Below are 27,262 nucleotides of genomic sequence, written 5' to 3' on the forward strand. Positions count from 1 at the left end.
TGCGGGTAACACTGACAGTTTATTTGACAGATCAGCAAAAAACTTTCACTTCAGACCATTCAGTGCACAGCTCTGGCTCCCAAACATTCACTCACACAGTGAGATGAAAACAACAGTTACTTTGAAGAAAGCTTCAAAAGCAAGATAACATCATAAATAAACCACACTAAGTTTAAACAAATGCAAACAAGTGTCAAGATTCAGTTAGCTCATCACTTAACTTCAGATCTCAGCATTTCTAATCATTTCAATTTCCATGTGTTCAGCATGCAATAAATTGACTCACCAACAATGCTGCAGGCTTCCTATGAAAATTTCAACAATTTAAGGTGCATTATGTCTCAAAAGGCAACTGCGTTCAGCAGTGACAGCTTTCTAGAGAACTTTTCCACTGTTTTAGAGAGAATCTTTTTTTTGTTCGTTTGTTCCTAAAGAGAAATTGAGCAGTGCATGTAATCCACACCACAAAGGGGACAAACAGAATGTCCTCTGCATCACAGAGAACTACAAGAATGCTAATCAAGACTCCACGCTTACTTGGAACCATTCTTGCCACATTACACTTAATGCCAGGCTCAGTCATACAACATTAAAGCATCCACCCAGCTTTTCCCCACCGGTCCAAAAGTATATACGCATTTCAAATCACACAGATGTACTGAGAACAGTCAAAAGGAACCCATAGCAAGAGGTTTATTGAAACAGCACACCTTATATTGCCCCAAAAGTAAGCTGGCCAGTGCATGTGCTTACACACACAAAAAAAAATCAAAGCTAGTGTTTGCTACAGGTGAAAAGCATTGACAAGGCCTGTTTGCGTTTTTGCATTCTTTGAGGTACGGAAACAACACACCATAGCTTACACTCTCTTCATCCCTTCAGAAAACCCCCGGCCACACGAACACCACAACGTCGTCAACCACAACAGTTCAAGGATTGCCCTCCAGTCCTTCCTGTGTAGCAACATCAAGCTGGCGAGGAAACGTCAGGTTCATAAATACGACGTCAACGGTCAGCACACGTGTGGGGGGGCCAGGAGAAAAAAAAATCAAGGGTGGTGAGGGGTGCGTTTCAACCAGGTCAGGTGTCACCGGCAACCTGGAGCGAAATGTGTGATCACCACTTGCTTGCATGTTCGAGCTGCCGCTTGGAGGATAAGAAGGGACTAGGTCTCGTCGGCTGACTCAGTCTGGCGAGACGACGACTCTTTGCGCTTCTGCTCTGCCACCCGCCTCCTATAGTTCATCACCGCGGCCACTGTAAAAAACAACCAAAAGGAGGAAACCTGTCAACACTTCAACTCATCTGCAACCGCAGATACACATAGTTGACATCAAGACAACTCACGAATGACTACAGCGTCAGAAAAGCGTAAATATCAGCAACACTTTTCTTACAGGAAATCTCTGCTTATGGAGCACTAAAAGACACATCTAAAGAAAGCTGGCAAGTTTGTTGCTTTTTTTTTTATTTCAGTTTTAAAAGCAGTTCTGCCTTGACTCCCAACATCCCAGTTTGTACGAGATTTTGAATATACAGACTGCGGTTGAAATTAAGTTAACGCTGGCTTTGAGCAACAGACAAAACAATCAGCTTGCGTCACCTGAATTTATCTTAAAACCTTCATCTCATCATTCTGCATCAAATAAAGAAAGTCTTTGCACCCCAAACACGAAGAGATCACACAAATGAAATAGCATGAACACAAGGAAACAACAAAACAGTGTTCAAGACAATTAGATCGACTCAGTAAGAAAGGAACACGAAGTCAAAAGCTGGCTCCACAGGCAGCCACAACAAAATTGGCAACCAAAGTTCCCATGCAAAGGTAGAAAGGAAAAAAAAAAAAAAAAGACAAGAACTGTGCCCTTACATCTTTCTTCTGTCTTCTGCCGTTCATTTTAAACATACCGGCAACACAGTTAATCCGAGCTCTACACCCCTTAAACGGTATTTTCAGTTGTCACTCCACAGCAATTACAGTGATGGCAAAGCCTAAGACTGAATGCTCATGTTTTCATAAGATCCAACAGAATATGCCTACCCTCATGCACACAAAGAAAGTGCTAATGGCCAGCATTTATGCAAAAAGAAAAGAAAAAAAAGAACAAAGGGGGTGAGAACAGCCCATGCTGCAAAGCACGCCAACAATTTCAAATTTTTGCAAAATTGTTCTAGGGCGTCTGCAATTCACTGCAAAACCGGAAATGCGCGACTACATTTGCCACTCTGAAATCCAACTATATACGACTACTTACTTGGCCAAAAAACATAACACCACGTTATGTGCAACATACCTTTCTATATGCTGGAAAAAGCCAGATTGCAACAAACAGCTCAACAACATGTACGTACGCACAAGAGGCTCAAGTCTAGAACACCACTGGTTGAGACATGCTCGATAATTCCGCTCAAATGTCTAGTCCTGATGCACTAGGCATGCACACGGGAAAAAAAAAAAAAAAGACCCACGGCTGTGTGCGGGGGTCAAACGCAGCCATTTACCTGCAAGAAGCAGGCCACCGGGAGTCGGCTCTTACAACGTGGTGCAGACAACCCTGGAGACCAATGCATGACAAAGCCAGCTCCCAATGTCAGTCGTACAACGGACAGAAAAGCCCTACTGGCCGACAGCAGAACACTCAGCAAAGATCTGCACCAGGCCTTGCCTGGCAGCTTACTGTGAACCGTTGCAAAACGATACATGACTTTACTACCTTCAAATCACCGGGAGAATCTGTTTCGGGCCAAAACAGGCACGACAAAACAGAAGGCATAGCCTACTACGAATGTTCACAGAGCTTGATCTTCAAGCAAACAATGATGTCAAGCACAGTTGGTTAGTGCGAATTTTAAGGACATCCTCTACACAAAAGCTCGTTACAGCGTCATCCACATGCCCACTCCACACTGTGTTGTCCTTCGCACGCGATGCTATATCTGCGCTAAGTGAGAGTGGAACGGAGGATCTTGAGGCTAGATGCATACAAAGTTAGTGAGATCGTCCAGCTTGTTCTACGGTGCAGCCATGCACAAAGCGCACACAAATAAGTACACCCCACGTCCCCACTGCAAGCTTATCTCTTACGAGAGATTACCTTACAAGTTCTTGAGCTGTGACCTGGATACGGTTAGTGATAAAGAGTGTTAGCACAAAATCTCCACAGTACTCGAGTGGATGCCAGAAATGCGCCAATCTTTCCGAATGATCAGTATGGCACCAAGCCCTGCTGTCCCAGGGAAAAAAAATATGATAAGTGTAAAAAAAAAAAAGTGATTTCTTCAAGAACGAAGTGGCCTCAGGAGAGTGAAACTATAGTAAAACGGCCAGATATGTAGGGTAATGTGAGGATGACAGTCATTCAGAGCATTCTGCACACGTGCGACATCCAGAAGGTAGCCAAGTGAACAAGTAAAGAAAATATCTGCGAATTTCTCAATGCATGTCAACACTATGACAAAATCAAAGCGCTACAACCTAGATAAGAGTTGAGTAAAGCTACATGGTGTGACCAAGCGTCTCAGTGCACAAGATTTATTAAAGCCGCAGAAAAGACCAGTGTTGCAGAGAAGCACGGCACGGAGTGCAGGCAAGTAGAAGGGGACGCGCTTATCTTATCCTTCGGGGTCGAAGCAGGCGTTTTCGTCCCGAACGAACCGGATGGCTTGCGACCATTGCCCCTGGGACAGTAAGAGAGTGTGCTCGTTGTTCGTTTCCACTTTGGCTCTGCTGATGCTAAACGTATGAGCTAACTACTCGTTAAAAGGTCACCAATTAAATTCCATCATGCCTGACACTGCTGGGCTTTCACGCCAAGCTCCGCAGCTTTCATTTATGAAGAAAATGAAAAAAGTAATGGCAACCAATGTGTTGCTTCTGCATAACAAAAGAGCTGGATGTAATGATCACATGTTTCTTTGATTATTTTAGCTTAAGCATGTTGGCTCAACTTTTGGCCCATGCCATTAAAGAGATAAGCCAACATGACCAAGTTAAGTTTAGGAGACACCTCCCCTGGCAACGATTACCACACAGAAATCGTGCAATGGGTCTTACGACAATTTCGCTAGCCGTGCTGAGAACAGAGACAATACAAAGAACCTCACGGAAGGTGCTTTCCTCGAGGAAAATAAAAAAAAAAGGAATTAAATGCACAAAACACCAAAAATACAGCCTGGAGAAACTCAAATCATGCTTCTCAAGGCAAACACACACAATGCCTGAAGTCACTGTGTCCCTTCAAAGAAGCAGGGGCTAAAAGAAACTGCAGCTTTTATACCTCTCTGAAGGAATACATGATTAATCATGGAGCCTATCACAAATCATGTATGCATCGACATTCCAGTTTTCTTCACTGGCAAGCTTTTTCAATGGAGCAGCTACGGCTTCAACTGCCATAGGTATGGCATTCGTGCGATGTCGTTAAGCGTACACTGTCTCAGTTCTTTAGACCATGATATGCTGCACAACTTTTGAGTAATGTTGCTTTCAACTACTGTCAAGTCAGATGCGGTGCGACAAACGGTACAATACAGCTCCCACAGCCACTTTGTCTCACAAGGCATGAGGAAAGACCTTTTTTTTTTGTAACAACACAAAGCCACTCCCCAGCCCCACTGCTTACTGGGAATGACCCATGCCAGGTATCGTGGTATACATTTTGACCCAATGGTTTTGCAATGAGAAACACATGGTGTAAGTACACAAGACTGTCAAGTGAGGTACAGCAGCATGTTCTTTATACCTGCAGCCTTGTGCCCTTGAGCTGCTTTTTCCGAGGCATAGAAGGTGCATGAGCTCAGGGTGCCTTCATGAAAATATACGAAATACATGCTTCTCCTCCTGCCTTGAGTGTTGCTCAAACCGGTGTTGACGAATAGAGTCAACAACTCTCAACTCCCAACACTGAACCACGTAACATTATTACTGCACCAGCATTCCACTATCCATCAAGTCACTGGCTGTCGTTTCGTCAACTCTCTATCCTCTCTCCCAATCACCACTAGCATGGCCGAAGATAGAAGACAGGCCCAGTTTAGCAGCTGTAATTCTCGTGATTCTTGGCCAATCGTACGTTACCACGTTGCACCTCTTTCACAGCCTTTTCCAGCAAAGAGCCAGCCAATAATGACCTTCTATTTCAAATCCCTGCTGACGCTCATCGCCTCAGTGCAAACAAAGCCACAAAGGGTGGCAGCCAGTGGAAAGGGGTGCACAAAAGGACTGACGCAAGAGGTAGCAACACACTCTCCGCACACACACAAGTGCAATGATAGGTACAGAGGTAGCACCTTATCAGAACACGGCACTCGTCTTCTTCGCAACCCTGCTGCGAGAAACAAGGAGAGAAGAAGAAAGAAAGAAAAAGTAGGAAGGAGGTGAATGCACACCCTGACTAGAGGCAGGAACGAAAGGTACTTTCACACATGCACACACAAACAGAGCGAGAAAGAGAGACAGAGAGAGCGCACACGCGGACAGAGAGAGAGAGAGAGAGAGGCGAGGATCACTGACGCCACCTTCCAGGCCACTGGGACTCCTTGTCCGTGAGTGGCACGTAGACAACGCCCATGAGGGAGGTACGCTTCACGGTGCCGTCCTGCAGCTTGTCCACCTGCTCCAGCGTCTGGCTGGCGCCGGCCGGTCCGACGGGGCAGATGAGGCGTCCACCGGGCTTCAGCTGCTCCACCAGCTGCAAGGTGGCGCCAACGCACCAGCATGACAGGCTTAAACTCCGCATGCGGCGTTAGCATGTGCTTGATGCAACGCAGTTGCAAACTAGTTAAGGGGGGACACTGGTCTTGAGAAAAAAATTTTCATTACTAAAGTCACAGTTACGAAATCTTATATGTATTAGGTAATATGTATTTTTGTGCGCTGATTCTAAATATGTCATTTAATTTCGTGTAAAACAATTCCTGGAGCACTTATGCACTTTTTATGCTAGTATTTTGCGAAGAGTTTTGAAGGAAATTTGCAGCGGGAAACTCGCTGAGATGTACGCCATTGGGTTCTCTTGACACCAAGGAATACAATAAGGGTGAAATTGTCTTCCTGCCCATCATAGAACTTAAGTTATAGAGTTTTGAAGTTGTCGCTTCAGAAATGAGAAAGAAAGTGTGTATTCCTGTTTCTGAAGTGGCAGCTTCAGTACCCTATAACTCAAGTTCTATGAGAGCCAGGATGATAATTTTACCCTTACTGTATTCCTTGGTGTCAAGAGAACCCAATGGTATACATTTCAGCGAGTTTCCCGCAGCAAAGTTTCTTCAAAACTCTTCGCAAAATACTTGCATAAAAAGTGCATAAGTGCTCAAGGAATTGTTTTACATGAAATTAAACGACACATCTAGAATCAGCGCACCACAATACATGTGCCCTGAAAATGTCATAACTATGACTAAATTAATAAAATTCTCTTTTCAAGACCAGTGTCCCCCCTTAAGAGAGGTGAAAGAAGAAAAGAAAGGCACTCTGAGGTGCTTTCATAATTGCCAGACATGTTGCTGCAGACCACCAGTCTCCCAGCGTTTGCCCCCGACAAGCCCAAAGCTCTAACTCAATGGTCCCCAAACAGCAGTCCGGTGATCTTTGGTTACAGGCGCGAAATAAGACAGAATACAAGGTAGAAAGACGAGACGAAGCGCCACTCACTGGTTGTGAGTGGCGCTTCGTCCCGTCTTTCTGCCTTGTGTTTTGTCTTATTTCGTGCCTGTCACCAAAGATGAACAGTTAGCAACTTGCCCAGCAAGACGTTCTTTTAAGCAGTCCGGTGCCTTTGAAGTGAATTTTGAATCCACAAAGCTCTTTAACTGACAAGCCCTTACATTTTCTAAGCTGGGTAAAAAGACGTGATGAAGGCACATAAAGTTATTACAAACTCCACTACATGAATCAAACCATGCATATTTTGGTAGCTGTGCTTTTCAAGGGTGATTTTATTTATTTATTTCTTTTATTCAGGATACCCTCAAGGGCCCTCAGGGGTAAAACACAAAAGGTAAACAGAAATGGGGATAAACGCCACAAAAAAAAAGATGGCTCTCGGTCTCGGCGTGACGTCACCACAATGCTGACAACGGGAGCTAAAAGCATTTCATGCTTAAAAGTGCAAGCATATTCATAAAATTGATATAAGGAAATAAAAACAGACATTTCCGAAAGAGAAAAAAGGCAGAAACAACAAGAAAAGGCATGAAATGATACACAAAATAGCAAAAATAAAAATACAAATAAGGACAGCGATAAAAAACGTCAAGAAGAAATACGTAAATCAATGGCTCAACAGTATTAGGGCGCATTACAAGTAGGTATGAAAGTCTGGTTTGAAGTCTAGCATTATCCCAATGCAGCATAATTAAGCAGCAAAATGAACTGGCCTAATAATTCTTGGATTGTTCTTGAGAGTATGTGCTCGCAAGAAGCATAGTCCATTAGCTTTTTCTGAGGCATAGGCTAAACATAGGCTCAAAACTTACATTGCCTTTGACTATATCAGGTGATTTATCTTTTCTTAAAGCAGTTAGAAGTAAGCGCAGGTTAAAGATGGTGGATGTACAACACACAGCACTGACCTTTTTCGGCATGTCCGGAGCTGCGGCCCCTACGTGGATAGCATCGTAGGGTGCCTCCTCAGCGTATCCCTCACGGCCATCTCCCACTGCAGAGGAGAAGCAAGAAAGAAGCAATTAGAATGCCAAATCTTCATGATGACATCTCAACCCTTAAAGGGATACTGAAGCAAAATCTGAAAATTAAACAAAAACGCTGAAAACAGATTCTCAGAATGTGATTACACCGAAATCTAGTCGTCACTGCGCATATTTTTCAGCGGATGGTTTTATTTTCGATGTTTCATGAGCGCGCGCCAGGCCCTCCCGGCCGGCGCGAGGTGAAGAGCGTGACGTCATGGCACCCTCCCGCGGCGACAAATATGGCGGCGCCCTTCGATGCATGAAACCTCGCTTCGGACTGGTTGCGTCGTTGTTACTGGCTTCTTCAGCGCGTTCACTGGCCATAAACGGGCAACCGGTCTTTCGCTTCATCTCCTGTTGCCCATAAAAAAACTTAGGAGAAGTAAATTTGCTTAATTTTTTATTTAGAGTGACGATTCTGTACCCTTTAGACTAAGACGGGTGTCGGTTTGTTGACAACAATGCTTCCCCTCCTAACCACCAGATGGCGCCACCAGTCTGAACATCGTCGGGCTTCTGTTTTAAAAGTGAGAATGTTAGAAATGGCGTAAGGTCCGGAAAAAGTAGCTGCATTTAGCGGACGTAAGCGTGCATACTGTTATGGTATGTAGACAGCATCGATTAACATTTTGACATATCTGTGTATGCCGTGAGCAGACGACAGACATGGAAAAGCCGCAAGTAGCGATGGCAATCATGCTTCTGCGAGAACGGTAGGCACGCGGGTGTAATGACGTCTAGTCGCAGCTTCCACAGGCGGCCGCCAGGTGCAACGATACGGCAATAAATCGCGAAAAAAAGCGTGTTATCCGCCTTTTTCGCTAAAATGCTTGTCATATTTACCGATTTTAGCAGTCAAGCTCTCGTTTACATGCAAAAGAGCAGCTCCAAAAGTTTGGTTCAGTATCCCTTTAAGTGCACATACTGTCTCCTACAAAGTAAATGAAGCTGAGGTGGCAAAGCATGGCTCTGAGATCTCTAAATGGAGTGAACAAACATCACAATAAGGAATGACGAGTTTTTGTGCCTTCTTAAAGTTCTGCAGAGAGACAAGTGTGCAGGAACATTCTTTTCACATTCTTTTGCTCAAATTTCACTCAGCCGAAAACCTCTAATAAATGTTATTGTCTGGATCTCAGTTTCCACTCTGTGTACCGATTTTCGGGGGTCGGCTTGAGCTATGTTCTTATCACCCTCAAGTTTGACACTGTGTCTGACACATCAGCAATTACATTGCAATCATTCCAAGCGTATAAGAAAAACACACACACACACAAGATGAAACTTTCACATGAGTGCCCTTGTTAAGCTCTGTATTATGTTGGCACTGCCTTGTGTCTCTTTTCGAGACTTCTGTCCTGTCAGCAACGCTAGCATGCTGGAAGGTACCAGAGCAGGCCTGAAGCCACATCTCCAAAGGCTATGGTGCTCCGTCAATCAAATGTTAATGCACTACCTTTCTTTTATTACATTTCTCTGATGACGTACAGATGAGTTGATAAAGATCTAATTTGGCCTAACTGGCGTATTCGTAACAATACTCACGCTGCATGAAAAACTAGGGGACAACACAAGAACTGTGTTGCCATGTGTCTTCTTGTGCCGCCCCTTGGTCTTTTTGCACTGCACAACTATCATTACATGTGCAAGTGTGCTCTGGTTGCCAACCACACAACAAAACAGGCTAAATGTAGAGGGCTTACGTTTAATGAACCAACAAAAGCTGCCCTAACACCCAAGGAGGCACAAGGATAGTAAGGAATGCACAAACAAGCCAATACATTTGGGGCTCTAGTACAGTCTACAATTTTTTTACACATAGAGTTAAACTGGCACTGACAAAAATTTAAGTTTTTATTTTTCTGCTTGAAATAAAAGAGACTGCTACGAGTGAAAAAAAGGATCCAATATCCATTTCCTTGAAACAGTACTGATTTTCTCATCTGAAGTGTTTAGTGCTACATGCAACTCAGCATGATGCTACTGGTAAATGGCGCCAATTATGTAGTCTGGAAGAAGATGAGCATCTTAATGTGCAATTCTTCAATCCTGTTTTAGCTAGAATTCATGTATTCCTGTACTGAATTCTCACCACACTAAGCTATTTTGCATGCTTAGCAGTATTTCAGCACCTTTTTAGCGATGTCATGCAACTGTGAACAGCACTCAGCCTCACAGCTTTGAAAACCAAAGCCACGTTGAAAAGAACCATGTTATAATTAAATTATTGTTTAATGATGGACTCTTCACTGCAATCCACCATGAGTGATCACTACATACGCAGAATTCTTAGCAAGAAGATGCATCTACCATTACAGTGTTATCTGTACAAAGAGCAAGTGCCACGGATCACAATAAACAAGCATCTACGCACCGACCATCTTGACCCGTTTGGACTTGATCAGATCAGGTTGGTCGGACTCTATATTGGCAATCGACTCATTGACCAGCTCTGGAATGTGGTCAATGCCTACGGCCAAGCCAGTCTCGCCAACCTGCGCAAACACAAGCCACAACACATTGCTGACGTCAGCCGACAGGCCTCAAAATGAAAACACCGTGCTGATATATGTTTATTGTTGTTTTGCATTCTCCCACCTTTTACTGTAGTGCCCCCCTTCTAGGGCCAGTTTTTGGCATGCAGTATCAATAAATAAATATAGGATCTGGGTTTGGAAGCACACACCAACATAGGACTGTACATTTTAATGGCAGCTACATCCCTTTTTCTCAAGTCTAACATCAATGCATTATTCTGGGCTCTCCATTCATTCACTTCAACTAGACTCAAGGAAGGGCACTAGATGATCACCTGTCGAGATTTAAGTGCTGGAGTGACCAACTGTGCCTTCCTGCCCACTTCATTTAAATATATAACCTTTAGCTGACAAACTGTCCTTCCCAGTAGCATGTTACTCCTGTGACAAAAAACGAACGAGCTCTATGCTGTCCACCCAAGCAACCAGCACCCCTTGCTAACACCATGGGTTGGACTCCTTTGTTCACATTATCAAGGGTGTAATTCAAGTCAAGGGAGTAGAAGGGTGTACACTGTCAAGGGTGTAATTCAAGTGAAGGGAGTAGTAGGGTGTACACTGTCAAGGGTGTAATTCAAGTCAAGGGAGTAGTAGGGTGTACATTGTCAAGGGTGCAATTCAAGTCAAGGGAGTAGAAGGGTGTACATTGTCAAGGGTGCAATTAACAATACAAAGCGCACATTACCAAGATGAAATGTCTTCCTACGTACTCAAACCTGAAGCTCAAAGTTTGAACACACGTACTGGCTTCTAACTGTAACCTTGGTAACCAGCTAGGGCCCCTACCTTAGTTTTACTGCACTGTCTGCATACACATTTGGAAAAGATTGCATTTTTTGACAATACAGAAGAAGCATTCATAGGATGCACATGGAGACTGCCAGCTAACAAAAAATCCACCAGCTTCACATGGCATGTTCTTTTAGCCAGTCATTCATTGTCTCCCACCAAACAAGGATGGTAGCGCCTTACCCTGGTTCCAAACTAAACTATTCACAAGGGTGTTTGAATGACAGTAGATGATGGGAATTCAGGAATGTTAACTAGGTTCTCACACACATAGTTCAACACCCTCTGCATACTGAAAAGGGAAGCAGACTTCTTAGAAAAGTTGCCTATTTGAAACATTGGCAACGGCCTAAGGCACCAATCACTCTCTTTCAGCCCCGATTCTAAGCTGCTGTGCTAATCCGTTTTCCTGTCTTATTTCTTAGCGTACTGCAATGCCCTTAGATTGTCTTAAATAAACAAACTGTTGTATTTCACAACAAAGCTTTTGTTCTCATAATGCACAGCAGCCAAAAATACTGTTCAAGTAAAAACACTTATTAAAATGAAGAGCAAACGATCCCAAAAATTAGGACTCCACATATTAAACCACATAGCGCTCCAGAACAGTAGCTTTACATCAATCTTCTGTATATAATTACACATTCAACAGGCAACAAAAAAAAACACATAACATGCACAACTATGGAAAAGGATTCACCATGAGTCCCATGCAAGCTGTGAGGTAGCCACTCCCCGAGCCCACATCAAGAGCCTTGGATCCTTCTTTGAGGTGGTCCTTAAGGGACTCCAATGCTTGAGCATGCTGTACAAACAGAGAAGAAGCAACAGGTATGCAGACTGAAAATATTAACACCCGTTTCATTCGTTTCCATTGAAAGCGTAATTAACACACAGCACATGCGCATCGAACGGAAGCCAGCTTTGACTGCACGGCGAAAGCCAAGCACACAATCCTGTAGTAGGATACAACTTAAAAAAACAGCAGTTGCTAACACTGGGCCGCGGTTCGTGGCGTCCTGTATTACTCCGCTGGCCAATCGCAACTGTAAACGAAATCAGCTTTTTAATGTTTGACTATATCAAACAATCCACATATCAAAATAATAGAGCTCATAATTTTTTTTTCTTGTCATAAGCTTCTTGTTTACGTAACAAGAAACATTTAACCAGCGGACTACTTTTTCGTCGTGGAGGAATTCTGTGCGCGGAGGCTGAATGTGGGAGGAGCTTCACTGCAGACTTAAGTTGCATCCGACTATAGAATGCGTCACATTAATCCAAGAGACTCAGAAAGGACATAGGGATAGTTCAATCACATATGGATGTGATGTGCAAATTGTTTTTAAAGAAGTAAGTGAACTAGAGACCACATTTCTACGCAGTTTTCTTTCATGCCTACTGCTGAGGCTATAGAAAGTATGCTTTAAAACTGACCCCTTATTTTCAAGAGCAATCTTATTAATTTAAGGAGAAACGAGGAAATACAATAAAAGCAGACTGCCAGAAAAAATAGTCAACTACATTTAATGACAATTTTACTCTCAAGAAATAAATAGAAAAAGTTGAAAACCAAAGTACCGAACGGTTTAAGGACAACCAAACCTTTCAACACACTGTAATGGGGAATCAGTAAAAGATTTTGTCTAATGAAGCATTTTCGACATAGGTTTGGTTTGGTTTACGGGGTTTAACGTCCCAAAGCGACGAAGGCTATGAGAGACGCCGTAGTGGAGGGCTCCGGAAATTTCGACCACCTGGGGTTCTTTAACTTGCACTGACATCGCACAGTACACGGGCCTCCAGAATTTCGCGTCCATAGAAATTCGACCGCCGCGGCTGGGATCGGTTGAATTTCTTTGGAGGAGAAATTCTAGAGGCCCGTGTACTGTGCGATGTCAGTGCACGTTAAAGAACCCCAGGTGGTCGAAATTTCCGGAGCCCTCCACTACATAAAATAAAATGCACACTGCACAAGAAAAGCAAACTATGAACCTTTCCATGGTTTACGCTGATGTGCCAGAATGTGTGCTCCTTGGACAATGGCAAACATGCACTAGAACTCTCAAGCCCACACAGGCCCGGAAGCCATAGGTCACACTTCACAGCGAATAAACTGTCACTAAACTGTAAACGCCTCAAAATTTCATCTCGGAAAGGTCTAGAAAATTTGACATAAACGCACCTCAGGAACTGACACTCTGGATGGGTACTTCTGTAGCTGTTAGTTGTAAAACACCCAGTACACTTGGTGCCGCCGCGGTGGCTCAGTGGTTATGGTGCTCGGCTGCTGACCCGAAAGACGCGGGTTCGATCCCGGCCGCGGCGGTTGAATTTCTTTGGAGGAGAAATTCTAGAGGCCCGTGTACTGTGCGATGTCAGCGCACGTTAAAGAACCCCAGGTGGTCGAAATTTCCGGAGCCCTTCACTACGGCGTCTCTCATAGCCTTAGTCGCTTTGGGACGTTAAACCCCATAAACCAAACCAAACTAGAGCTTAAACCATGGTCTGAAGTGTTAAGCATGTCAACGCAGTCGGCTCTTCTTGGCTTAGACCAAATTTCTCAGGGTAGCAAAACTTAAAAACAATGCACGCACACTGAAATGTGACCATGCATGCACACATCGACACAGATCAACAGACCCGCACGCATCTCTAACTGGTAACCGAAATTACACTTCGTAAACCATTTTCTCCTTAAATGCAATGGCTGTGCTGAGTTAACGGGGCCATACCATGTGCGGTGCGCTGATTGTGACAGCGTATCCGATGCTCTGCGGAGAGTCCATGTAGGGGTTGTTGGGGCAGTACTTTCCTCTGTCAACGCTGCTCATTACCTGCTCTACCCTGTGGCTCCTGATGATACCATTCTCTGCAGAGCGCAAGCACGCAATTAAGTCTAGCACGGCGTTAAAATCCCGCACGAAGCGAGACCACTGCCCGATGCTGGCAGGTAGGTGCAGTACTTACGCTTCAGGTTGCGCACCAAATCGAGGTTGTTTTTGCCGTGTGACCTCCACGCCATTGTAAATGTGGCAAAACAAGACGTTAGGAAAACTCCAAAGACACCTCTGAACAGCATCTACTGTAGGTTTCCACCTGAAGGAAGTTAGAAAACAGGGTGTCAACTCACATGGCCCGTATGTGACGGCCGGTACTGTGAATTCGGGTGTCGGCTCCTAGAAGAGCCGTGGACAGGAAGCAACAGGGGTTGCACACAATCGCGAATTTAGGCGCCCCACCGAAACAGCAGCGCAAAAACTTGCCTGGTAGACGCTTATTCCTGACGAGGCCGACCGATGAAGGCCCGAAGCGCGCCTCGCGAGCTTCAAACGCGTCTGTATTACGCCATCGAACGCACCGACATCACTGCTGCTACTGCGCGTTTTCGCTAGGGCATATTTGGGGGCTTGCGAGATCGAGTCGTCCTACTTGCCCTTTGCAGAGCAAGGACTCAACATAAAAACAAAATTATACTATTCTTGATTCGCAAGAAAATTGAGCGTCATGCGTTTAATGTCAAGCACCAATTCGCCCAAAGGCGCACGAAAAGATGGAGTTGCGATTAGAGCGAGTAAAATATGAAGACAACTAGAATGGGAAACAAACGAAACAAGAGCCGGCAACATTGTGAAGTAACAGCTGGGCGATCGAACGAGCTGCCAGCATGAGCAGCTCGCGAAAATGGAAAGTATGGAAGAAGAACTAGCTAAATTTCGAGCGCGTCTCAGAGAAAAACAGAAGGAATCCAACGAAAAGCGACCTGGACTCTCAGATCCTACTGAGTCAGCAATTCAATCTGAGAACACGACTGATCGCGTCATCGAAAACACGGTGAGGTGCCTGTTCGTCTAATGTCGCGAAACCCATATGTTCGATGTCAACAAATACGTTTGTCAAACCGTTTTGACACTCTTTCAAATTTTCTTTTTCAGCAAGACAGCTTGACCAAGCTTCGAAGGAAGCGTGCCGTGACCGAAACCCCGATGGCTTCGTCAACTTCTCGCATAATGATTACGGACGAACCTGTGGTGGATGAGGAATCTTGTACGCGTTGGACCAAGCTCGACGTGGCTACGTTTGCGGCCAAACTGACCCTGTGGTGCCTCTTGATGACGCTCTTCGTGGTGCTCGAGTTCGGCGCCGTGTTCTTTGTGGTCAGCGTGTTCTACGTGATGTTCACGAACTTCCGGAAGAGGCCGCGCGTGCGCGGCGAGCTTAGTGCCTACTCGGTGTTCAATCCGAACGTGGAGGCCATTGACGGGTCCTTGACAGCGCAGGATTTGGAGCGGCAATTGACAATGGGTATTCTGCCCCTGCACTGACGAAGGACCGAAGCGTGGATTTCTTATCCGGTGCGCAATGTTTTGCTTGAACCTACGGCACGTCCCCGTTCCCCCCTTTCTTTTTTTTTGTCGTGCTGTGCTTGCTGCTTGCACTTTCAGCCTTATAAACACATCTCCGTTTTCACCGGCAAGTATATGTCAGATGTGGGCCTGTGTTACTGCCGTGACACTTCATGTTCAACTGTCTATTTACATATGCGCTGATTTGCATGTTAATGTACACTTGTAAGCAAAGCTGCCGTACCTTGCTAGGTGTAGCTGGGGCAGTCGATTAATGACGACTGTTGGAAGTAGTTGCAGTATAGCCCCGAACATCACGAGAAACAAATAAATGAGGAGGAAGTGCGATGTATTATTCCAAAACAAGCAGTCTGGAAGTTAAATCTTCGTAAATATGCCCGAATCAAACCATTTTTCGAACTTTCACTTTATTTTCATATGCATGGGCCAATAATACCCATTATATAACCGGACGCAGTGTGATGCAAAAAAAAAAAAAAAAAACACATGCTCAGCAGTAATACAAGCCACAGTATTCTACAGAAATGTACAGCGCCACCAGTATTTACACAAGCCTTCTCGGAGAAAGGCACCCTAGACTGATACTTTTGCATGCCAGTGATCACAGTCCCGTTAATTCGTTGCTGGATTGGTGCAGTCACTGGGAAAAGTGTCAACGGTCACGTCGTAGCCATCACAAGGCTGGGGAACTTCTGGCTGCTTCCACTATCTCCATGAGAGCTCCGTAGCTTGGAACTTTTGATTTCGGCGTGCCGAGTTCTTCCACCTGTTGAGAGAGATAAAAATATCTTGTTGCTACTCCAAAATGGATTACTATGGTGTACAGGTTGATTTTTGATACTGGTGACCAAAATGTTAAAATGGATGCAAAGTACAATGGACAGCATTTACTATCTGAATGGAGCTGCTACCTAGAACAGTGTAGGGCCCTACACTGTTCTACACTGTTCTTATAGAACAGTGTAGGGCCTTGTCTTGTGTGTTCCTTTTGCATTCTGCAAGCTGTAAGGTACCAATCAGCCCAGCTGGTGCCACTTGCCCCCACTCAAAACTAGTTCAAGATAGGAACGCAACCATGTCAGACTGTGGATGTGATTCAGCTGATGATGCCTACTATGACTGCAATTACAGAGTAAGCCTTGAGGAAACATAGTGCAGATGAGACTATTCACCTTGATGCCAAAGTGCTCCACATCGATGTAGAGCTGGAGGCGGATTTTATCGTCATCTGACGCAGCCCCTTCTGGCAGTGGTGTTCGGTCCCGAGCTCGCTTGAGCCTCTTCAAGCTGTCTTCCATTTTCTTCACTGATACAAGCACATCCTTTGTCACAGTCATGTACCTGGTATGAAAGGAAATTGAAATAAGCATTGGAAATTTTCCTGGTCAAGACATGAGGGCATTTTAGTGACAGCAATGTTAAGTTTTCTGTCTCATAAACTGCGGCAACGAATCTCTGCGTTCACAACATAAACTATGCAGAACCAGCTGTGCTTATGCTTAATGTACATGTGCATAGGGTTAGGGATCATATAAAACAACTAAAACAAACTCTTACTAGCACTGCGCAGAGTAGATTTCATGTTCCAATGCTATGAAGCAATGATTCTTCATGTTGTACTTCAGATATGGTGCCATGATCGGTCAACTATGTAAATACACTGAAATTCATATCAAGCACTACAACAGACCTCATATATAATAAAAGCTGCACCAACTATAGATATATAATAAGAGAGTAATTACTCGTTAGCATCCACCCAAGAGCAGCCATACGGCTACAAAGGAAAGATATGCAGATTTCACAGAATCTTTGCAGCTAAAGAAAAATTCGCTCTGGTCTGGGGACTACCGCCTGTCTGGGTCAGTTGCTCTACAAACTTGGCTAATCAGAACGGCCAGTGGATAGTAAAGCATGAACAAGTTGATCAAAAACTTGAAGAGGGAATTGTGTTAGTCCAGTTTTTAGGGGAATCCCCCCTAAGCGAAGCTATATGGCTACAAAAAAACTGAAAAGATTCTGAGAAAGCTGTACAGCTTTCCTTTGTAGCTGTATGGTTCCTCTTTGGTGGATGCTAACAAGTAATTACTTCCTTATTACCAATATACTCCATTATGGGGGATTCTCCTTTACTCCCTTTTACCGATATAGTCCACCATGGGGGATTCTCTTTTACTCCCTTTTACCAACATACTCCACCATGGGGCATTCTCTTTTACTCCCTTTTACCAACATACTCCACCATAGGAGATTCCCCCTAAACAATGGACTAACTAGTACTACACATACCATCTTTCTGATGAACAGCCACCATTAAAGTGCATCACGTATCTCAGGTTGGCAATAAGTTCTCCATTATTCAAAGAAGACAAGTTATGTAATGACTTCAAGTTTGCTCACACAAGTATATTTCACTCTCCACACTGAATTTACTGTGCTAGTATGTGCAGCATGTCCACACAAGTCCGTCTTGTAATGGGACAAGTAGCGCAAATAGCCAGAACTCACTGTCTTGTGACCTCTTCAAGGACTGATGTGGTCCATTTGGGGTCCCACTTCAGGCTGGAATTCTGCACGGCCAGATCTTTCAAGCTTGCCAGTGGCATAAGGATCTGCTGGACATAACCAGACGGCTTGGATGGCATCTGCAAGATAACGATTGAAAGGACGAGAAAATTTTTACGACCAGCCTGCGAGAGGAAATAAAAATTTACGGGCGATCAACTGGACTAATGCAGAGGAAATGCGATAACATTCTTCTTTCAGTCGCCAGTTCTGATCCTGTTCCAATATTGAGTTCGTTGCCTTTCACTCCCCAATTTCTATTCAATTCTGATTCCACTCCAGTTCTGAATATGCAACTACGCAAAATGTGTCACACTGACAGATCGCGGTGAGCCTTCATACCACTACCGGTTTCTTCAGGGGGCTGTATGTTTAGCATGTAGGCCTCATGTCTGAGTAATACCCCTGTCAAGCGCACAAGTTAAGTGCACTTACGGGGAGTGCGCTTCGGCATCCCGAGTGACACTTTGGGCTACGCAGTGCTAAACGGGAAAGCAAAGTGCACTCGTAGTAAAAAAAAAATGCCGACAGAAAATGAGCGGAATTTCTGAACAGGACGATGGAAAAGAAATAAAGACTCATAATATCTGATTGCTTAACGTGATAGTGCAAATAAAACGAGATTCAACAGTTTTTAACGATGAAAACAAAATGAAAATACACAGAAGAAAAGCCAAGACCAGCCAAGACTATCCAGAATTTTGACAACAAACAAGATGGCGGAAGGCAGCGATGTTGCATCTGATCACGTTTACTTGTTTTGTTGCTTCGCTGTAGCTATAACCAACAAACTTTTTCTGAAAGCAGTGTTATAGCACGTAAGATAAAGTTGTAAGTATTTTTTATGCACTATAAATTTTGGTACCATTGGAATCACTGGCGTCGAGGCTACGCACTCGGCCAGCAAAGTGTGGTCTGTGAACGCACTCCCAGCGAAGTGCACTCTTCCGCGAGTGACACTCACTTGCGTCGTTTAGATGCGGCAAAGTGTACTTACAGCGAAGTACACTCTCTGTAAGTGCACTTAACTTGCCCGCTTGACAGGGGTATAAGTTTCTTAACCATTTTCAAATTTGTTCAGTTATTCTTTGTCAGGCACCTCCCTCCTCTCCCCTACAAGTGGAAAGGAGGAGAGGGGGACAGGTGGCGTACAGTTTTCACCTTCATGGCCCTCCTAAGGCTACCACATCAAAAACTGCACTGCCACATCATGATACACATTCAGCTTAAGGGGGGAGCCTGGTCTTGAAAAGAAAATTTTATTAATGTAGTCACAGTTAAGAAATCTTCAGGGAATATGTATTTTTGTGTGCTGATTCTAAATATGTCATTTAATTTCATGTAAAACAATTCCTTGAGCACTTATGCACTTTCTATGCTAGTATTTTGGGAAGAGCTGTGAAAAAAATTTATTGCACGAAACTTGCTGAAATGCATGCCATTGGATTCTCTTGACACCAAGGAATGCAATAAGGGTAAAATTATCATCCTGGCTATCATACAACTTGAGTTATGGGGTACTGAAGCTGCCACTTCAGAAACAGGAATACACATTTTTCTTCTCATTTCAGAAGCGACAACTTCAAAACCCTATAACTTAAGTTCTATGATAGGCAGGAAGACAATTTCACCCTTATTGCATTCCTTGGTGTCAAGAGAACCCAATGGCATACATTTCAGCAAGTTTTGTGCAATAAATATTTTTCAAAGCTCTTCCCAAAATACATGCATAAAAATTACATAAGTGTTCAAGGAATTATTTTACATGAAATAAATGACATATTTAGAATCGGCACACAAAAATACATATTCCCTGAAGATTCCTTAACTGTGACTCCATTAATATAATTTTTTTTTCAAGGCCAGGCTCCCCCCCTAAGACTGATAGCAAGCACTTTTCATATCTCACTAGTGCTGTTACACTGCACAGCCAAAATTATGATGCGCCGTGCTGTGTTTCCATTTTAGAAGCACTTGAAGGTGAAGCAGGGTATGTTAATCTAACAAAATGCACAGATATTCACACACGCCACTACATAAGTAGGTGCTTAATAAACATAACTATGCCAAAAAAGAAATGGCAATCTCCTGTTTTATTTCCAAGACTACACTTGTGCACGTAAACCTGTACGTTTGAAATCAACTCCAAATGGCATCTATTCATCCTGTCCTTAAAAGTCGGGTTTCTATCCCTAGGTGGCATTTAGATTACAGTGGTGGCAAAGAGGGCATTTGCTCAGGACTCCACAGTCAATGCACAGCATACTCTGCGCTCGTACGTTGTAACAGCAGCAGAGCTGCGAAAGTTCTTACTGCCTACAAGTTCGTGGATTCAGATTTCCAATAAAGAAGTGCATGTTAAGCAGCTCATGCTCTGATACACAAGACGAGACACTCAAGAGTGAGTTAAGAATCTGCTGATTATCCACAGAGAGGCGTGAGCACAAGGGCCTGAGAAAATACAGGGTCCAAAGGTACACCAATAATTTCAACTCGTAACTTTCCTCAGAGCTACCGGAAAGTTAGCTATAAACTACAAGAAACCGAAATCCTGCATTTTGGGCTGACATTCGCCACATCTTCCTGAATGCGACTGCAACGGTAATGAATAATATCTACAACTGACCTCTCGGTTGGTCCTGCGGTAGAGTCGCGGAATGTCGGAGACCATCTTGAGCTGCACAGAGCAGGCCCTGGCAACGTCAGACACCAGGCGGGCAGATATGCTGGGCCCCAGACCGGTGAGAAGCTGCGAGCACTCATCCAGCCCTTCTGTTGGAATCGCAGAGAGATAAAAAAAGGTATGACGTGCCAACCTCTAAAATCTATCACGTGAAATACAAGGAATGGATAGTTTACAGCCCATGCTCACAGATCAGGCATAAAAAAATTCAGGGGGCACTTTGTTGACCTAAAGTGCGCTGAGGCGGAAGCCTTAAGCGTGGTGTTGCTGCTTGAGTCACTGATGGCGTTAAGCTTCACCTCTAAGAGTGGGACGCGACAGCATGTTGCAACGCTGCCAGGGAGTCCACAGAACCCCATCGCATGTTCGGTTCTATGCCTTGCTCATCGGTAAACTGGTTTTTGAGGAAAGGAAATGTATCTGTCTCTCATATCTCAGTGGACACCTGAACCTCGCTGTAAGGAAAGGGAGGAAGATGGGAGTGAACAAAGACACTGTATTCACTAGACGCCTTTGTTCATTCCAAGCCATCGAGCTGATGGTGGAGTGGTTAACGTGCGTGTCTCACACTCCAGAGAACCTAGTTCGATTCCCCAACTCGACCAATTTCCTACTCGATTTTATTTATTTATCTGGTATGACTAGAAAGGTTAATTAGACTAATTAGTTAATTAAGCAACTAACTAAACTCAATCTCACTTACTTGGAGCATCACTATACCATCCCTTTAATTGGTTGCATGGCTAGTAGCCATAGTACAATTGGCCCCGTTTGAAATTATAGCGCACTGTGATGTCACGACCATTTCGACCAATTGAAAAGCGTGACATTTCTGTCGACAGCTTCTGCTTACAACGATGAGGCATTAAAGTCTTCCATCTTAAAAGGTGTTTCTGTGTACTCGTGCATGGGCAGGAACAGCTAATTAAAGTGAAAGTTGCTATTTTGACCAATGACCTAATTATAGATAGGTAGTTGTTTCCTTGAATTGGGGGACTGCAAATTCAAAGGTAAGTGAGCCTCTGAGTTAGTGAGTTTGGCAATTAGTGTGAGCTAGTGCATAAAGTAACAATGATGTAAGGAAACAATTCACCAGTGCTTACCCTCGCCGGGTAAGTCGCAGAACTCAACGAGACCTGAACTAAGATGAGTCTGCTCATCGATTGCCAGTTACCAATCTTTTTAACGGTGACCAGTTGAGAAATGATTTAACAGCACCACATCATGGCTAAACAATGTGTAAAATGCCCTCATGTCTTCTCCACTCTAACAGATCTTATAAAGCAAATGATAAAGGTTCCCAGGAAACCTGAGGATATAAAGCAGAGTCATGTCTTACCTTGCAACAGCTGAAATTCTGTGAAGCCTGTCTGTTGCAATCTGGGCTGCACCGTGTCTGTAAGGAGGGACCCCAGCTACAAACAAAAATGGACAGGTGGTCTCTAAACAACTGGGCCAAGCCTCACTATTTCAAGACTGCAAAAACAAATACCTAGATAGCCAAATACAGTCGATCCCAGATATATCGAACTCGAATGGGATAGCGAAATAGTTCGCCATATCAATATATAAAACATGGCAGCAGATAAGCTTATCTGTAGCCCATATCTGTGTACCCATGCTAGCAGCGCGCCACAGCTAGATAGTTAGGTATCAACAGTTAGATATAAATAATGATTTGATGTATGTGAGTTCGATATATCTGGGGTCTACTGTAGATGAAAACTAAAGTCAAGAAGCAAATCTACCAGAACTCAGGCAAGCTCTACAGGAATAGTAAACATCTGTTAGTCCCCACAACCATCGAAAATACACTAAAGAGCTTCGGAGTGGCAACGTAAAACTAGTAGTCTGCAGGGCCTTTAGAAAATTGGACCCTGACAACAGATGTTGAAAGGAGCTCTCACTGTGTCATGAAACAGTATGTAACAAAATAAAGAGTACAGCAAATAAAATAAGGCTCCTTTTGAAAGAAAAAGGAAAGGAGGGTATAGGGAGGGTAGCGGTTGAGTCACTCCAAGGGTTCTGTGGAACCAAGTACAAGAAACCTTGTGTATAGTCCAAAGTGTTATCTTATGTTAACTATTTTGCCTATGTATGTGTATGTGATATGACCTCCAAGTATAAATAGGCACTCTAATTGCAAATTGATAGGCTTGGTCTCTTTGTTCTATGTCAGCTACTGAGAATCTGCTCCTCCTTCAATATTACACAATGCAAAGCATGGCGTCATCATTATCATCATCATTTATTTACCCTTAAGGGCCCCAGGGGGCATTACATAAGAGGGGACGAACAGTAATCACAAGTCATAAAGATTAAAGTTGGGAGCATAAATTTAGACACATGTAGATACGGCTGTCAGCGTCATGTGCGCGCCTAATCTAAGCGGCAAGGCAGACAGGCATTCTCCCAAAGGCAGCCTCAACTCACCATGGAAGCGGCCTTGTGCGTGTCGCAGTGAAGCATCACAAGAAGGACAGCTCCCTGCGGGTTGGCGAGGTCGAGCGATGCATCACAGGACATGCTGTCCTCACTGTCTCCGGCCTCGGGTGCCGGCGCCGGTTCCTCTCGGGCGCCGGTTGTCCGAGCCACGTACTGCTGCAGCCAGCCCCGGTGCCGAGCCAGCAGCTGCAGGGTCAGCTTCCAGAACCGGTGCGACAGGGGCGGCAGGAAGACGTCCTCGTCCCAACAGCGCCGCAGTGCGCCCCACAGCATCTCGTGACAGAGCAGGAAGAACTCGTCACCTGCACGGTCCACGTGTTATGGCTCACCATGTGAACTCTGCATGCTCATCTTAGCACCTGATTAAAGGTGCAGTGAAGAGGAATCTGAACTCGTCTTTTCGCCACGGGAACTCAATCTGCACGTTCCGAGCATTCTTAGAAACCTTGATATATTGTCGTGTGTGGCCGATTTCCCTAATTAAATCGAATTAACGTCCAGCTCCCGCCTTTTTTTTTTTAATTCTCCCCGTACGGTGGGCAGAGTCGACCAACGCGTGGAGTGCCTTTCACCCAGTCCCGTGGCGGCTTGCCGCTCTGCCACCAGCGGAGTAATACGTAGTAATCCGTAGAGGCAAATAGTCTGCGCACATTTTTATTTCTGCGGGCTTATTCTGTGGCTATGTTATCTGCGAATGAAACTATTTATTCATGGAAACCTAAAAAACAAAATAAAGAGAAAGCAAAGCCTCCATGGAGCTGGCTGAAAGGCACTCCACGCGTTGGTCGACTCCGCCCACCGTATGGGGAGAATTCAAAAAATAAAGGCGGGAGCCGGACGTTAATTCGATTTAATTACGGAAAACGACCATACAGAGCAATAAGTCGAAGTTTATAAGAATGCTTGGAACGTGTAGATCGAGTTTCCGCGGCAAAAAGAAGAGTTCAGATTCCTCTTCAGTGCACCTTTAATGGCTCTCACATATTAATGATGAATAAAAAGGGCCCTTCATTTTCGGGTTTTGAGTTTTCTGGAACTCAAGGGGGGGGGGGGGGGTAAAAATCGGGCGATATTTTTCCGGCTAGAATGCGGGCGCAAATCGGGTTATTCAACAAGAGGTCCCATAATTCAGGTTATATCGCATCATGCTTTTCAGCCAAGGACAATTCAAAATAAGCAGTCATTTTTGTGCAGGACATAAAATTGGCTACTTCTTGTGCACATCATTTTGCAACCAATATATCAAACTGGCAGGCTGCACTGTAAAACTTTCACCGAAACGGATTTAAGCAATTATGTCTGCATATAATATGAATTACATTTCTTAAGGGCACCGCCACAATTATGGGTCAACAAACTAATTGAATAATACAGCTGTGAATTGCTTATTATCTTTTCTGTTAGAATTTTGGCTACAGGTATACGCTGCTGTTTGTATGCTATCATGTATAAAAGCTACAGAATTTAAGTTTAACCTGTCAAGTTCAACTGAGCTGCGTCGAACAGGTTTCTAATAAGGAAACAGTTACAATGATTCTCTTCATGAAATCTTAAAATTTCACTTCAGCGAATACCTTCAATTACACTTCAATAGCTGATACACAGATATAGACACCAAAGACGCAACTTTCGGAAAATGCCTTCCTGCACTAACTTATCAAAAGTAACTACTAGGACATTTCAACGGCGTCCCACATGTAAGACAATGGGCAACCACAGGAACTTAAAGTTGGCATATACTGATGCTTTTACATTAGAGCTTTGATGGCGATGACTTGCTTTTCCTACCTTTGCTACGCTGTGACGGCTGGATTAGGGCAGTTTCCAGCTGAGCAGCTATCTCCTGGAACCTAATGCAAAAACGTTCAACAGAAAAAAAGCATGCAACTTGAAACACTTCATCAAAACTCAACGTCAAAATAAACTTAACACTGTTTGTCAACACATAGCATCATGACTCTCGAAATCATCTCATAAAGATGCTTCACATTGGGAATGTTTGTGATTGATGCTGTGTTGATATCAACTCTCCATCAAACGTGATGATTGCCAGTCAAACATGAAATTATTTAAGTTTTGGGCTCATTCATGAGACAAAAAAAGCTTTAAAAAAATTGATACATGCGGTAGGATTTGTGTACAAGTTGCTTTTTTTTTTTTATACTACGCATTTTGTACAAGTGCTCAGAAACACTAGCAACACGCAAGTGCTTTGGCATGCAACTCTGTTTATATAACTAGGCATTAAGCTTCCCAATTTAACAGTACAATCCACACTCAATAACTTGAACTCGTAGAGGGCAATTAAGTTCTAAGTTGAAAGGCATGCCGTAGCGAGGCTCTGGATTTATTTACCATACCTGCAGCAATTTTGACCACACCTGAGGTTCCCTAACAGGTGCCAAAGGCACAATGCATGAGTGTTTTATATTTACTATTTAAACTAGTAAAATATGACAATCATGGCCGCAAATTAAACCTGTGGGCTCACACCAAGCCACAAAATGCCACAGTTGCTGCAACCACTCAGCAAGTTCTTAGCTGCCTCTTTATGTGGCAAAGCAAACAGCTTGCAAACAGCTTGCAAACAGCTTGCAAACAGCTTGCAAACAGCTTGCAAACAGCTTGCAAAGCTTGCTTGCTTTGCTTTATGGGGTTTAACGTCCCAAAGCAACTAAGGCTATAAGAGACGCCGTAGTGAAGGGCTCCGGAAATTTCGACCACCTGGGGTTCTTTAACGTCCACTGACATCGCACAGTACACGGGCCTCTAGAATTTCTCCTCCAAAGAAATTCCAGCCGCCGCGGCCGGGATCGAACCCGCGTCTTTTGGGTCAGCAGCCGAGCACCTTAACCACTGAGCCACCGCGGCGGCATGCTTGCAAAGCTTGAAAAATATCGAAACACGCTTCAAGGTGTCAGTGCGTGCATACCTGATCTGAAAGTAGATGGCGAGGTTCCACTTGGACAGGAAGCGCACGTAACATGGCTGGGCCCGCAGGTTCTCCACCTGGGAGACATTGTGGCAGAGGCGTTCGAGCCGCTCGAGGAACGCAAGGCTGGCCGCAAAGCGCTGCTGGAAGGAGTCCGGATCACCCGCGCCAAACACCCAGGGCAGCCGGTCCTCCAGCATCTGGACCAGCTGGGGCAGGATCGCGCGCTCCAGGAACGCGTACCCACTGGCGCTTGAATCTGCGACACTGTTCGAGACATCGAGAAAAGGGGAAAAGAGGTCATACACTAGTTTTGGGAAGCAAAAGTCATTCTGTTATCTTCCACATTGTTCGTTAGGGAGTCACGATCATGGCACAACAAGTGTTTCCAGCACCACTGTATGTTTTACCATCATCAACATCATTAGCTGTCTTCTACATAAAGTACCTCGGTGATATGCTTTCAAAAATAATGCGAAAACAATTTACGATGATTACACAGTTCGTTTATGATAAACAAAGAGCAAAAAAGAAAAGCAAAATAGCCAAAACAGAGCGAGCAGGTAAAAAAACATGCTGCCTCCCTGCACTATCAGGCAGAGAAAAATGCAAAGCAGTGTGTGGCAGGCAAATGAAAAGAAGCGAAGCAGTGGAGAACATCACAAACCTGGCAGCCCCCAGAGTGAGGTCAAGAAGTGTTTGACACCGAGTACTGACGAACATCATGACCTGGTTGTAGACGCCATCCAGCCCAACCTCCTGAACCACTCTCTCGGTCACCATCTGGACAAGAATTCATCAGTTACTTGAAGCGATTGCTCTCAATTGAGGAAACGCTATGATGCGCAACAAATCTTTAAAAATTCATTTCAGTCTGGACACGCAAGACCAGTTTGAATCGTTTGAATTAAAGGGCACATTGAAATTAGCTCTCAAATCCGGCTCTTATTTTTCAACAACCTCGTACTGGCCCCCTGTATTCATGCTTCTAGGCATGCACTGTGGATGCTGTAGTATATCAGGCTGGAATTAAACCATAGTACCATCTGTGAATGAAACATGACCTTTCATGTTCAGCTTGTAGTGTTCAGCTTCAGCAAGCAGCTAGTGTGACTCATCACTCCATGTAAAGGGTCCATTCTTCAATCAGCAACTCATTGATGACGAGCCATACACAATAGGAATGGCTCATAGGCATGTCCGCATTTGAAAATGGCTGGGTAGCGCAGGTAAATATGCGGTGCAGATC

General features: G+C 44.2%; 3 protein-coding genes across 10 annotated transcripts in view; 1 reads left to right on the forward strand and 2 right to left on the reverse strand.

The window, feature by feature from the left end:
• On the reverse strand, positions 1 to 14,475 carry Pcmt (Protein-L-isoaspartate (D-aspartate) O-methyltransferase). Of its 8 annotated transcripts, none has more exons than XM_089558156.1 (9): positions 14,288 to 14,475; positions 13,992 to 14,120; positions 13,757 to 13,893; positions 11,722 to 11,826; positions 10,070 to 10,190; positions 7,576 to 7,661; positions 5,521 to 5,693; positions 3,611 to 3,681; positions 1 to 1,257 (listed from the first exon to the last, which is right to left on the reverse strand). In XM_089558156.1, the coding sequence occupies exons 2-9, from the start codon at positions 14,101 to 14,103 to the stop codon at positions 1,166 to 1,168; spliced, it is 897 nt and encodes a 298-aa protein (XP_089414282.1). In that variant the 5' UTR covers positions 14,104 to 14,120; positions 14,288 to 14,475; the 3' UTR covers positions 1 to 1,165. The 8 variants fall into 8 exon arrangements, with proteins under 8 accessions (XP_089414282.1, XP_089414288.1, XP_089414287.1 ...); XM_089558162.1 differs by lacking the exon at positions 3,611 to 3,681 and adding an exon at positions 2,506 to 2,558 and having other exon boundaries at positions 5,516 to 5,693; positions 14,288 to 14,474; XM_089558161.1 differs by having other exon boundaries at positions 5,516 to 5,693; positions 14,288 to 14,474.
• Saysd1 (SAYSVFN motif domain containing 1) lies at positions 14,401 to 16,961 on the forward strand. The gene is made up of 2 exons (XM_089558166.1): positions 14,401 to 14,855; positions 14,957 to 16,961. Exons 1-2 carry the CDS (start codon positions 14,706 to 14,708, stop codon positions 15,344 to 15,346), a joined length of 540 nt encoding a protein of 179 aa, XP_089414292.1. The 5' UTR covers positions 14,401 to 14,705; the 3' UTR covers positions 15,347 to 16,961.
• Positions 15,774 to 27,262, reverse strand: part of Cog2 (conserved oligomeric Golgi complex subunit 2) — a 17,718-nt gene continuing 6,229 nt past the window's right edge. The window contains exons 8-16 of the mRNA XM_089558153.1: positions 26,681 to 26,796; positions 26,014 to 26,280; positions 24,870 to 24,931; positions 23,070 to 23,383; positions 21,976 to 22,051; positions 20,580 to 20,725; positions 17,897 to 18,033; positions 16,561 to 16,729; positions 15,774 to 16,154 (exon numbers count right to left, since the gene is read on the reverse strand). Of these exons, the coding sequence (XP_089414279.1) occupies positions 16,062 to 16,154; positions 16,561 to 16,729; positions 17,897 to 18,033; positions 20,580 to 20,725; positions 21,976 to 22,051; positions 23,070 to 23,383; positions 24,870 to 24,931; positions 26,014 to 26,280; positions 26,681 to 26,796 (1,380 nt within the window). The 3' untranslated portion in view covers positions 15,774 to 16,061. The remainder of the gene's footprint in view (positions 16,155 to 16,560; positions 16,730 to 17,896; positions 18,034 to 20,579; positions 20,726 to 21,975; positions 22,052 to 23,069; positions 23,384 to 24,869; positions 24,932 to 26,013; positions 26,281 to 26,680; positions 26,797 to 27,262) is intronic.

The sequence above is a fragment of the Amblyomma mixtum genome, chromosome 8, assembly GCF_055824585.1.
Source record: "Amblyomma mixtum isolate Tamu chromosome 8, ASM5582458v1, whole genome shotgun sequence".
NCBI lineage: Eukaryota > Metazoa > Arthropoda > Arachnida > Ixodida > Ixodidae > Amblyomma > Amblyomma mixtum.

What these genes read in the sequence shown, in the direction of transcription:
- Pcmt (XM_089558156.1), bottom strand. Translation starts at nt 14,103, where the DNA reads ATGCTGTTCAGAGGTGTCTTTGGAGTTTTCCTAACGTCTTGTTTTGCC. An exon ending in CAGCTTGCATGGGACTCATG is followed by an intron (nt 10,191 to 11,721) that starts GTGAATCCTTTT and finishes GTGTTTGCGCAG; the next exon opens with GTTGGCGAGACTGGCTTGGC. An exon ending in CTCCGGACATGCCGAAAAAG is followed by an intron (nt 5,694 to 7,575) that starts GTCAGTGCTGTG and finishes GCCACCTTGCAG; the next exon opens with CTGGTGGAGCAGCTGAAGCC.
- Saysd1 (XM_089558166.1), top strand. Translation starts at nt 14,706, where the DNA reads ATGGAAAGTATGGAAGAAGAACTAGCTAAATTTCGAGCGCGTCTCAGA. An exon ending in ATCGCGTCATCGAAAACACG is followed by an intron (nt 14,856 to 14,956) that starts GTGAGGTGCCTG and finishes TTTCTTTTTCAG; the next exon opens with CAAGACAGCTTGACCAAGCT.